Source organism: Trichomycterus rosablanca, chromosome 10 (assembly GCF_030014385.1).
Source record: "Trichomycterus rosablanca isolate fTriRos1 chromosome 10, fTriRos1.hap1, whole genome shotgun sequence".
Lineage (NCBI taxonomy): Eukaryota > Metazoa > Chordata > Actinopteri > Siluriformes > Trichomycteridae > Trichomycterus > Trichomycterus rosablanca.
Window position 1 is genome coordinate 36,810,736 of NC_085997.1, and position 13,685 is coordinate 36,824,420.

General features: G+C 42.3%; 1 protein-coding gene across 1 annotated transcript; it reads left to right on the forward strand.

The window, feature by feature from the left end:
* The first annotated feature begins 8,257 nt into the window (after window positions 1-8,257).
* Window positions 8,258-12,189, forward strand: LOC134322114 (probable phosphatase phospho1). The gene is made up of 3 exons (XM_063003984.1): window positions 8,258-9,028; window positions 10,534-10,582; window positions 12,175-12,189. The coding sequence occupies exon 1, from the start codon at window positions 8,258-8,260 to the stop codon at window positions 8,993-8,995; it is 738 nt and encodes a 245-aa protein (XP_062860054.1). The 3' UTR covers window positions 8,996-9,028; window positions 10,534-10,582; window positions 12,175-12,189.
* The last annotated feature ends 1,496 nt before the right edge of the window (window positions 12,190-13,685 follow it).

Below are 13,685 nucleotides of genomic sequence, written 5' to 3' on the forward strand. Positions count from 1 at the left end.
GGACTCAACTTCTTTGGTCGACCCTGGCGAAGCCTGTTCCGAGTGGAACCTGTCCTGGAAAACTGCTGCATGACCTTGGCCACCATGCTGTAGCTCAGTTTCAGGGTGTTAGCAATCTTCTTATAGCCCAGGCCATCTTTGTGGAGAGCAACAATTCTATTTCTCACATCCTCAGAGAGTTCTTTGCCATGAGGTGCCATGTTGAATATCCAGAGGCCAGTATTGTACCCAAAACACCAAATTTAACAGCCCTGCTCCCCATTTACACCTGGGACCTTGACACATGACACCAGGGAGGGACAACGACACATTTGGGCACAATTTGGACATGTTCACTGTGGGGTGTACTCACTTATGTTGCCAGCTATTTAGACATTAATGGCTGTGTGTTGAGTTATTTTCAGAAGACAGTAAATCTACACTGCTATACAAGCTGTACACTGACTACTCTAAGTTATATCCAAGTTTCATGTCTATAGTGTTGTCCCATGAAAAGATATAATGAAATATTTGCAGAAATGTGAGGGGTGTACTCACTTTTGTGATACACTGTATATGCATATATATATTTATATATACGCTATATATATTTATATATACACTATATTTATATTTATATTTACACTATATATATATATATATATATATATATATATATATATATATATATAAAATTTGTTGAGGGGGCCCAACATTTTTTTGAGCTCCTAGTTACGCCACTGTGCCAGTCCATCACAGGGTTTTGTCCATCCCCCCTTACACATAGCCAGTGGTCTCTCTGTACTCGCCCGGTCAGCCGTCAGCACTGCTGAGATTCGAACCCATATCTCACAGGTTGTGAGCCAGCAGAATAGAACACTGCACACCCGAGCACCGTGGGGGGGATGGGGGGGAGGGGTGAATAATTACATTACATTTTAGTAAACATCCCGAAGCAGATAAAACAGCCCTCTGTGTTTTAGGAGTAAATTGCGTCAAATGTTGAATATTGATGCTTTCAGTCAGCTGTGAATAATGACGCGGTTGTGACGTCATTCGCCCGTCCGGTCCGCCCCTCCCCCCTCCTCGCGCTCTGTCCGGTGCGGCAGGGATGTCCCGCAGCGCGCGCGCTCTCCAACCGGTACAGTAACGCCTCTTTATTTCTATTTATTTCTCTTTTTATTCATATTGCTGCTGTTTCGTGTCGTTGCTGTGTCGTGTGTGTGTCTGTGTGTGTGTGTGTGTGTGTGTGTGTGTGTGTGTGTGTGTGTCCGGTGCACGCGCTGCACAGCAATTCAGGCGTCATTGTAAACGTGCTCGCGCTTCCCGACCTGCATCAGTTCCTTCATTTATATTCCCTGCCTTTGGTTTCTCATTGGTCAAGGTCGCGGTGGGTCAGGGTGCATGGTGGGATTCTGTCTATCTATACTCACTCACTCACTTATACTCAGTGACAGTTATAAGCAGCCAGTTCACCTTCTGCATGCACTGTTATAACAGCATTAATTTTATAGGCTACACCTGATAGTAATGGGCGTGGCTAAAACACCTGAGCTCAATAATAAGCAGGTGTGCCCTTATACTTTTTCTGTGGTTGTGCTGCTGATTCTGTATAATCAGATCAGATTATTACTGTACATGCACGAATGGTCAAATAAAAAAATGCATCACCCAGCAGACTGTCCACCACTCAAACTCTCTAACGCCACCATCAGTCTAAATTTAAGCTCAGTTACATTTACATATTCAGCATTTTACAGACGGTCTTATCCAGAGCGACGTACAGAAGAGCTTCCATAGTGAACATTACCTTACTCTAGTTTAAGTATACAACAGTCCAAAAACACAAATCAGCTGAAAAATTTTTTTTGCAAGAAATAAATTAGTATAAGTGAGTGTTAGTGAGTGAGTACAGGTCAGCTTAAGTGCTTAGTAAAGAGGTGATGAAGGTTTTTAATCGTTTTTTAAAGACAGCAAGAGACTCAGAAGTTCAGACAGACAGAGGAAGTTCGTTCCACCACTTGGGTGCCAGTACAGAGAAGAGCCTTGATGCTTGTCTTCCTTGAGTCCTGGGTGGAGGATCAAGTCGAGCGAGACTGGTGGCTCGGAGGTTGCGTGGTACAGAGCGGGGTTTGATTAGACCTCGAAGGTAGCTTGGAGCTGGTCCATTTTTGGCTTTGTAGGCGAGCATCAGTGTTTTAAACCAGTTTGGATGCCAGTGAAGAGAACGCAGCAGTGGGGTGATCTTGTGGTTCTGCTTATATCTTGTGGAGTGTGAAGTTTTGCATCCTGATTGTTTCTTTTCATGATGTTGTTGCCCAGCCTTAACATGACCTTTAAAACTGCACCATTTTAATGGATTCAGTTTCCCAAGGAACTGGACTGAAAGCTTTTCCAACATCTTAATGAATCTGTTTCAACTTTTATTATTTTTTGTTATTTTTATGCATTTTCCTCAGATTTATCGTAGTCAATCTGTCTTCCGCTGCTGGTGGATCCCTGATTGCAGTCGAGGTGGGTATATTGCTGCTCACTCCTCCTCCGAGTTTAGAGAGGCATTTTGTAAACTGCATTAAAAAGAAGAATCTGTGATTTGTTGATTCTTTGTTGCAATGCATCCTGGGACTTGTAGTATCCACGGTGTGCGTCCTATATACTGACGGGCCCGATCGGGCCGGATGTGGCACGCGAGCCCTGAGTTTGACTTGTCTGGTGTAGGGCAAAGCTGGAAACCACTGTTGAGTGTGCATTATCTAAGAAACCGTCATGCTACTCTGATAAATATAGCCTTGTGAGAACTTCAGAATGCCATTGTCATTTAACACAGTCTGCCACTGCATCATGAAGTGCAACCTGAAACTGTGCAGTTTTCTGGGCCTGAGCTCATCACAGAAGGTCCGAAGGCTGTGGTCAGATGAGTCCACGGTTTGGCTTGTTTTTGGGAAAAACTGATGTCGAGGTTATCTGCCCAAGACAAAAATGACCGTCCAGACTGTTGGTATGGGGGACATCAGTGCCCATGACATGGGTACCTTTGACTCAAAGGCATATTGGGATTTTAGAGACACACATGCTGCCATCAAGGTGGCATCTTTGTCCAAGATTAATTTAGCAAGATGATTCCAGGCCTCATTCTGTACACACTACAACAGTTTGGCTTCGTAGAAACAGCATGTGTGTGCTTGCGGTGCAAATCTGTCTCCTATTAAAAATGTACGCCGAATCACGAAGTGGAGAATCAGACGACGGCGACCACAGACTGTCGAGCAGCTGCAGTCTCATATCGAGCAAGAACGGAGACAATCCGTGTCCTCAGTTCCCAAAGCATTAAAAAGTCTCATTAATAGGAATGCTAATGGAACACAGTGGAAACACGCCTCAGTAACATTTTTGGAGCATGTTACAGCATTAGGTTTGACTTTATTGTCAATGCGCAGTACAAGTACAAAGTAACGAAATGCAGTTAGCATCTACCAGGAGTGCAAATAGTAGCATTGTGAAAAAAAAAAAAAACCATCAATAGACTTGTATATATATGGTAAATATAATAATTATAACTATAGCTATTTACATATGTGGTATTAGGTCTATATACATAGTAATATACACCGATCAGCCATAACATTAAAACCACCTCCTTGTTTCTACACTCACTGTCCATTTTATCAGCTCCACTTACCATATAGAAGCACTTTGTAGTTCTACAATTACTGACTGTAGTCCATCTGTTTCTCTGCATGCTTTTTTGGCCTGCTTTCACTCCATCAGCGGTGCTGAGAATGATCCACCACCTAAATAATACCTGCTCTGTGGTGGTCCTGTGGAAAGCAGATTAAAAAGGTATGCAGAGAAACAGATGGACTACAGTCAGTAATTGTAGAACTACAAAGTGCTTCTATATGGTAAGTGGAGCTGATAAAATGGACAGTGAGTGTAGAAACAAGGAGGTGGTTTTAATGTTATGGATGATCGGTGTATACATAAAAACAATAAGAATCTCAATAATATTATTAGTAATAATAATTACATAAGAAGAGGAATAGCTAGATATGTATAATTATAATAATAATAATATAGATATGTAAAATAAATAACTATAAATAAGGTCTTAATGGGTTTATAATTGTGCAGATGTGTGTGAGGTTGTGCAGAAACTCTGAATGTCTTTATATTTTCAAAATACAACAAAGTTAAACAGTAAAACATTTGAAATCTTTTCTTTCTACTTTTATCAGCTAAATAGAGATTCAAGAGAATTAAAATGACAGATTCTTCTTTTTACTTTATTTCACAAAGTGTCCCAACTTTTTTCTGAAAATGGGATTTGTAAGTGTTTATTGTAAGATGCTGGTAGGTTTGCATATTAGTTTAACCCTTCACACCCTTTAGTCCATCAGCAGTAACAGTGCAGTAGAGAAGAACACCAGATAAAAGTGAACTAACCGCTCCGTCCACAAACTCTCGGTTCTGTTACTGAACTCAGTTTATGTTAAAGTAAATCACTGCATTCACCTGGAAAATAAACGACACATAACGGTTCATTAAAATGTCAAATTATTAAATTAAACAATTGGCGGATATTTCACTAGTTGTAGGTAAATATAAAGTTTACATTTAGGTGCTGAGGTGGCGCAGTGGAGTTCGACTCTCAGTTTTTTAACTAGTCAGCTGGGCGCCCCCTAGCTGGCACAACTGGCAGGGCCTGCAGCAGACAGGCCACTAGTCTGCTGGGTGGGTGAAGACCGAACTAAAAAAGTGGGTGGGGTCTTCGATGCTGTTTAAGGTCCCTGTTTAATAGCTTGAAGCGCCTGTGGAGAAACGTGGAGATCAGCGTGTGACTCTTCATGCATGAGACCGACCTCACATGCGAATCCACCACAGTATGGGCGAGTAACACTACACACACACACACACACACATCAGTTTGGAAGTTCTTCCACTCTACTGCTCTGGTGTTTCAGTAGGAGGTGCTGTTACACTGTCGAGTACGTGAAGCTCTGTCTGACTGTCCCTCCCTCAGACATGGTGGCTAATCCTGCCTGTTGACACACCCAACACTTAAAGGCTTGGTGGTTGTATTAGTCTGCCCACGCCACCCGGGCGCCGCTGCCCTTGACATTTCCACCCTTCACCATTTTTTATACGAGTTACATGAGTTACACATCACTCAGCTTCAGTCAAAACCCCTGAATTATTGGACCAGAATTTCGGGTCCATATATGCTCTGAGCATCTTATATGCTTCACTTTAAGTTGACGTCAGGTGCTCTGCCGCACCTAGTAAGTACAGATCTGCTGAGCGATAGGATTCTACCTAAAGCACTGTGAAGTACAGTTCTGGGTGAGTGTATTTACTGATATTTGGCTTATTACTAATATTTTAGCTACCTTGTGAAGTTGAAGGTTTACAGACACTAGTTGGGGTCGTGTATGAGGTGGCTGTCTTGAAATTTGGGACAGAATAACACTGGAACACTTGTGGGTTCTCTGAATATATGCTGGGTTCAAAAAGAGGACTGAGATTGTTTAGAGTTCTAGAAGGTTCTTTAATGTTATTTAACCCTGTGGCTAAGCTACTGACTTCTCTGTGCCAATATAACTATACACTGATTAGCCATAACATTAAATCCACCTCCTTGTTTCTACACTCACTGTCCATTTTATCAGCTCCACTTACCATATAGAAGCACTTTGTAGTTATACAATTACTGACTGTAGTCCATCTGTTTCTCTGCATGCTTTATTAGCTCCCTTTCATGCTATTCTTCAATGGTCAGGACCACCACAGAGCAGGTATTATTTAGGTGGTGGATCATTCTCAGCACTGCAGTGACACTGACATGGTGGTGGTGTGTTAGTGTGTGTTGTGCTGGTATGAGTGGATCAGACACAGCAGCGCTGCTGGAGTTTTTAAATACCGTGTCCACTCACTGTCCACTCTGTTAGACATTCCTACCAAGTTGGTCCACCTTGTAGATGTAAAGTCAGAGACGATCGCTCATCTATTGCTGCTGTTTGAGTCGGTCATCTTCTAGACCTTCATCAGAGGTCACAGGACACGGGGCGCTGTTGGCTGGATATTTTTGGTTGGTGGACTATTCTCAGTCCAGCAGTGACAGTGAGGTGTTTAAAAACTCCAGCAGCGCTGCTGTGTCTGATCCACTCGTACCAGCACAACACACACTAACACACCACCACCATGTCAGTGTCACTGCAGTGCTATATATATATACAGTGTATCACAAAAGTGAGTACACCCCTCACATTTCTGCAAATATTTTATTATATCTTTTCATGGGACAACACTATAGACATGAAACTTGGATATAACTTAGAGTAGTCAGTGTACAACTTGTATAGCAGTGTAGATTTACTGTCTTCTGAAAATAACTCAACACACAGCCATTAATGTCTAAATGGCTGGCAACATAAGTGAGTACACCCCACAGTCAACATGTCCAAATTGTGCCCAAAGTGTCAATATTTTGTGTGACCACCATTATTATCCAGCACTGCCTTAACCCTCCTGGGCATGGAATTCACCAGAGCTGCACAGGTTGCTACTGGAATCCTCTTCCACTCCTCCATGATGACATCACGGAGCTGGTGGATGTTAGACACCTTGAACTCCTCCACCTTCCACTTGAGGATGCGCCACAGGTGCTCAATTGGGTTTAGTCCATCACCTTTACCTTCAGCTTCCTCAGCAAGGCAGTTGTCATCTTGGAGGTTGTGTTTGGGGTCGTTATCCTGTTGGAAAACTGCCATGAGGCCCAGTTTTCGAAGGGAGGGGATCATGCTCTGTTTCAGAATGTCACAGTACATGTTGGAATTCATGTTTCCCTCAATGAACTGCAGCTCCCCAGTGCCAGCAACACTCATGCAGCCCAAGACCATGATGCTACCACCACCATGCTTGACTGTAGGCAAGATACAGTTGTCTTGGTACTTCTCACCAGGGCGCCGCCACACATGCTGGACACCATCTGAGCCAAACAAGTTTATCTTGGTCTCGTCAGACCACAGGGCATTCCAGTAATCCATGTTCTTGGACTGCTTGTCTTCAGCAAACTGTTTGCTGGCTTTCTTGTGCGTCAGCTTCCTTCTGGGATGACGACCATGCAGACCGAGTTGATGCAGTGTGCGGCGTATGGTCTGAGCACTGACAGGCTGACCTCCCACGTCTTCAACCTCTGCAGCAATGCTGGCAGCACTCATGTGTCTATTTTTTAAAGCCAACTTCTGGATATGACGCCGAACACGTGGACTCAACTTCTTTGGTCGACCCTGGCGAAGCCTGTTCCGAGTGGAACCTGTCCTGGAAAACCGCTGTATGACCTTGGCCACCATGCTGTAGCTCAGTTTCAGGGTGTTAGCAATCTTCTTATAGCCCAGGCCATCTTTGTGGAGAGCAACAATTCTATTTCTCACATCCTCAGAGAGTTCTTTGCCATGAGGTGCCATGTTGAATATCCAGTGGCCAGTATGAGAGAATTGTACCCAAAACACCAAATTTAACAGCCCTGCTCCCCATTTACACCTGGGACCTTGACACATGACACCAGGGAGGGACAACGACACATTTGGGCACAATTTGGACATGTTCACTGTGGGGTGTACTCACTTATGTTGCCAGCTATTTAGACATTAATGGCTGTGTGTTGAGTTATTTTCAGAAGACAGTAAATCTACACTGCTATACAAGCTGTACACTGACTACTCTAAGTTATATCCAAGTTTCATGTCTATAGTGTTGTCCCATGAAAAGATATAATGAAATATTTGCAGAAATGTGAGGGGTGTACTCACTTTTGTGATACACTGTATATAGGCATCCCATCTATCCTAGATAATTGTTATTATTATTGTTTTTTTATATCATTATTAGGGCGGCTCGGTGGGTAGCACTGTCGCCTCACAGCAAGAAGGTCCTGAGTTCGATCCCCAGGTGGAGTGGTCTGGGTCCTTTCTGTGTGGAGTTTGCATGTTCTCCCCGTGTCTGTGTGGGTTTCCTCCGGGAGCTCCGATTTCCTCCCACAGTCCAAAGACGTGCAAGTGAGGTGAACTGGAGACACTAAATTGTCCACGACTGTGTTTGGTGAATCTTGTGTAAGCAGTAACTACCTGTCCTGTCACGAATGTAACCACAGTGTGTAAAACATGACGTTAAAATCCTAATAAATAAATAAATATTGTTGATATTATTAATGTAAGAAGTAATTAATGTCCGTTTTGTCTTTTTTCCAGACAGGAAGACGTCGCCCTGCTCCTGCACCAACATGTGCTCCCGATTTCTATTTTGTTTCGACTTTGACGACACGCTGATCGATGAGAACAGCGACTACTCGGTGGTGCGCGCTGCACCCCTACATACCCTCCCGTCCAACCTGAGCGACAGTTTCAGCCCTGGATATTTCTTGGAACACTCACAGCGCATCCTAACATTCCTGCACGAGTGCGGCGTGACCGAGGAGAACATCCAGGACGAAATTGAGAAGATCCCGGCCTCTCCGGGGGGGAGGACGCTGCTGGACTTCCTGTTTGCCGCTGGCGACTTTGAGTGCATCATTCTCTCAGACTCTAACGCCTACTTCATAGATACGTGGCTACGCAAAGCCGGCTTCTGGACCTTTTTCTCGAAGGTTTTCACTAACCCGGCAGAATTCGACGCCGACGGGCGACTCGTTTTACGGCCGCTTCATTCCCACTCCTGCTCCAAATGCCCGAAAAACCTGTGCAAGCAGGTCATCCTGAGGGAATACCTGGATAAAAGGACGAAGGAACGAGGAGAACCCTTCCAGAAAGTGTTTTTCATCGGGGATGGGGCCAACGACATCTGTCCCACGTTAGCGCTGGGAAAAAATGATGTGGTTTTCCCCAGGAATGGTTTTCCCATGCATACAATTATTCAAGAAATGCAAACAGAGCAGCCGGGCGTGTACAAGGCTGCGGTGGTGCCCTGGAAACGAGGCGAGGACGTCGTAGACTTCCTAAAGAAGCTTCTGAAGGAGAAATAAATGGGAGGAGTAAATTACAGATACGATACCTCGGTACCTGATACACAAACCTGAGACGTGATTAGAACTGCATGAGCCTTACAGTTACAGTTACAGTTACAGGCTGAGCGACTGACCAGGAATCCAAAGATCTACTGAACATCACAGAAGCACAAAATATTCACATATTACAGCAGAACTTTAAACAACATATTCAACCATGGCATACGCAACAGGACAAACAAAAAACAGAGAATTATTTGGTACCATTTATCATTTAAATCAGAGGTCCCCTACCTTTTTTTCACCACGGACTGGTTTCATATAAGATATGATTTCACGGACCGGCGGGGGCGGGAGGATTTAAAATAGAGTAACTATAGAATGGAAAAGCTTTTTTCGCTGCAATGAGACGCTGCTCCCACCTAGTGGTGATAGGAGGCAGTAACACCCAAAGAATAATTATTTATTCTCTCTGTGCGGCCCGGCAATAAATGACCCATGGACCCGTACCGGTCCACGTCCCATGGGTTGGGGACCACTGATTTAAATGACACAATTATTCGGTTTCCTCCCCCCCTCCCAGAAACATGATATTGGGTGGATTGGCAGCTCTAAAACATCCCTAGGTGTGAGTAAATGAGTGAACTTGTGAGACTGTGTTGCCTTGCGATGATTTGGTGGTCTTGTAGTCTGACTTTAATCAAAATAATAATAGACCAACATTCTACCTAATAATGCTATAATAATAATATAATAATAATAATAGTAATAATACTTATATAATAATACAGTATAGGCTGGGAAAAGATGTAATATTTTATTTAAGGTTGTTGTAGCCTAGCGGTTAATGTACTGGACTAGTAATCAAAGGGTTGCTGGTTCAAGCCCCACCACTGCCAGGCTGCCACTGTTGGGCCCTTGAGCAAGGCCCTTAACCCTCAATTGCTTAGTACTGTAAGTCACTCTGCATAAAGGTGTCTGCTAAATGCCGAAAATGTAAATATACCACATGCCAAAAACATTCTAGTGGGTGAATTGGCTCATTTAAATTGTTTGAGTGTGTTAACTTGCTATTGAGCGGCATCCTGTCCAGCCAGTGACTCAGGACCCTTCCAGTTCACCCCACACCAGGATGAAGTGGTTGCTGAAGATGAATGAATGATGTTGGAAATGCAGATGTATGAAATATTTTGATAGATGGATGGATTGATGGATGGATAGATAGATAGACAGAGACAGACAGATAGATAGGACGGACGGACGGACGGACGGACGGACAGACAGATAGATTGGATGGATGGATGGATAGACAGACAGATTGGATGGATGGATGGATTTATCTCTAGGGAAATTATTGATTGTTGATCCATAATAGAAAAAGCGAGAAAAAAAGACACCTGATCTTTTGTTCTGGTCTTTATCTATCAGCTGTGTTATTTGTCCTCAGCATCTCATTTTTCTTGAGTCTATCTTATATTTATTTGTCTTTTCTTGCTTTTCTGACACTACGTATTAATTATTTTATAAATCCTAATTTATTCACTTTTTCTTCTTAGGATCCATTATGAGGCGTTCAAACCAAGCTGCAGGAGACAGATTACTGTGGTAAATTACCAGTTTAATATATTTGATTATGAAACACTGTGTCATTAAATGAGTGCGTAAAGTTAAAATGTAATCTTTATGCTAATATGAATGATATAAAATGTAGTATTATGTTGTGTATGAACATGCATGAACATTAGACGGGAACATTAATGTGTTTGGTGCCACCTGGTGGTCTGGAGATATTTGTAGCATCTAGTATATTTTATAGAGGGATTAAATGGAGGATATTTATTATCAATCACTTATAGGGTACAGAAATCACATATGAAGAAACAGACTGTCTCTTATCAGCATGCATACTCATCAAACTTGCTGTATATTGATTTTGCTCAGGCGCCCACCAAAAAATTACACATCCTGGTTATTATATAGGCTACATAAAACAGTAAGGGTCGCATATAAGGAGTTTAATTACTTGAGTATAATAGGAAAACAATACTGACACAGTATCAGTAACGTATCCTGGAATATATAAGGAACTCTTGGTCAGCACAGAGCCCAATCCTTCATCCCGTTAACCAGCTTTTGTGATGAAGACCCGGCCTTCTCGTTCAACATTCACAGATGCTTTTCTGATTGAATGATCACACTCCAAAATCTTGTGGAAAGCCTTTCCTTCCAGAAGAGTGGATGCTGTTGTAGCCATAATAATGCCCATGGTTTTGGAATGAACAGGCCAGTACGCTCATGGTTCGGTGTTCACATACAGTATTTTGGTCCATTAATTATACACGACCTTCTTTGCACACTACATTATGGGTGTTCTGTTACACTAGGGTTTGTGGTTTGGTGTATTCTATGTTATACCTTCATATATACACACATCTGACCGGTCTGCTGTATATTTATGTGTGTGAAAAGAAATGGAAATGGGACATTCTGTTTTTCTTGAACTAACCTGAGTGATAATGTCTTCTACTATGCATTAAAATATATAGAATATGTGCAAATCGATGCTACTTTATGATATGCATGAGCAATGAAAGGGATAAAAGCCATTACACTATGAATTACACTGAGGAGCCAAAACATTATGACCTAATGTCCTGCTTTACTCTGTACAATAGTGTATCTGTTACCAGGATGTTACCAGCAGGTCTATTAACTCCTGTATATCGTGAGGTGAACAACCAGCCGAGCTTCTGCAGTTGCTCAGATGCTCAGTTCTGATGCCTGTGTGCCCATTGTAGGTGACAGTGGACAGTAATTAAAATGGGCACTTTGACTGGCCTGCAACTACGCAGTTCCGTACACAGGAAGGGGTGCGCAGACGCCAGGTGAGATGCCCTCTGTCTGTAGATCTGAGTGACTGACCTTTTAGAGTCACTTGGATCTTTATACTGATCAGATTTGCCATGAGGAACCTCCATCAGCCGTCTAACATATTGCTGACCATCACATGCACCACTGTTATCAAATAGGCGGGTGGTCATAATGTTTTAGCTTATCAGTGTAACGTCATTCTGGTGAATGTCATTATTGTGTATTTACATTCATATGCAATAAATTAATTAAACAATTAAAAAGAACAATAAAAGTAAAAAAGTCTCTTATTTCCAGTTACTGCATGATTCTTGTACTTCCACAAGGTGGGAGCAAAGGAGTGGTTGATGAGCACACCATACCCAAGTGGGTCTAAACCTGGTCTTCCCTCCATTATACATGGTCACAAGTGTCTGCTGTGTGTCTGACCAGTCCGGAGTTGTATCCACCACTGTATCTTGCCTACAGTCAAGCATGGTGGTGGTAGCATCATGGTCTTGGGCTGCATGAGTGTTGCTGGCACTGGGAAGCTGCAGTTCATTGAGGGAAACATGAATTCCAACATGTACTGTGACATTCTGAAACAGAGCATGATCCCTCCCTTCGAAAACTGGGCCTCATGGCAGTTTTCCAACAGGATAACGACCCCAAACACAACCTCCAAGATGACAACTGCCTTGCTGAGGAAGCTGAAGGTAAAGGTGATGGACTAAACCCAATTGAGCACCTGTGGCGCATCCTCAAGTGGAAGGTGGAGGAGTTCAAGGTGTCTAACATCCACCAGCTCCGTGATGTCATCATGGAGGAGTGGAAGAGGATTCCAGTAGCAACCTGTGCAGCTCTGGTGAATTCCATGCCCAGGAGGGTTAAGGCAGTGCTGGATAATAATGGTGGTCACACAAAATATTGACACTTTGGGCACAATTTGGACATGTTCACTGTGGGGTGTACTCACTTATGTTGCCAGCCATTTAGACATTAATGGCTGTGTGTTGAGTTATTTTCAGAAGACAGTAAATCTACACTGCTATACAAGGTGTACACTGACTACTCTAACTTATATCCAAGTTTTATTTCTATAGTGTTGTCCCATGAAAAGATATAATAAAATATTTGCAGAAATGTGAGGGGTGTACTCACTTTTGTGATACACTGTATATATATATATATATATATATATATATATACATATATATATACGTATATATATATACATGTATATATATATATATATATATATATATATATATATATATATATATATATATATATATATATATACAGTACATATAGGCTACTATTGTGGAAAGGTATTCCAAGAAGAGCTGAGACTTTTATAGCTGCGAATGTGGTGCAACTCTTTATTAATGTCCACATACTTTTAGCTGTGTAGTTTACATACTCATGCACAGAAAACACAAATCAATGAATGAGTGAATGATGAAATCTGCACAGATAGATGGACAGATATGAACAGAATGACGGGTGGATGGATTAAAAATGGACAGACTAACCTAAGACAAACACATTTAGAGACAGACTGATGAACAGATGACTGCATGAATAGACAAAAACAAATAGTGAATGGATGAATAAATGGATAGATAGAGAATGGATGGGTTGATAGATGGATGCATGGTTGGATGGATAAATGGATGAATGGATGGATAAATAGTGGATGGATGGGTGGATGGATAGATGGATGAGTGGATAAATGAGTGGATGGATGAGTGGATGAATGTATGGATTAATAAGTGGATGGATGGATTAATGAGTGGATGGATGAATGAGTGGATGTATGTATTAATGAGTGGATGAATTAATGAGTGGATGGATG

Coding starts and splice junctions, on each gene's coding strand:
- LOC134322114 (XM_063003984.1), top strand. CDS start 8,258: ATGTGCTCCCGATTTCTATTTTGTTTCGACTTTGACGACACGCTGATC.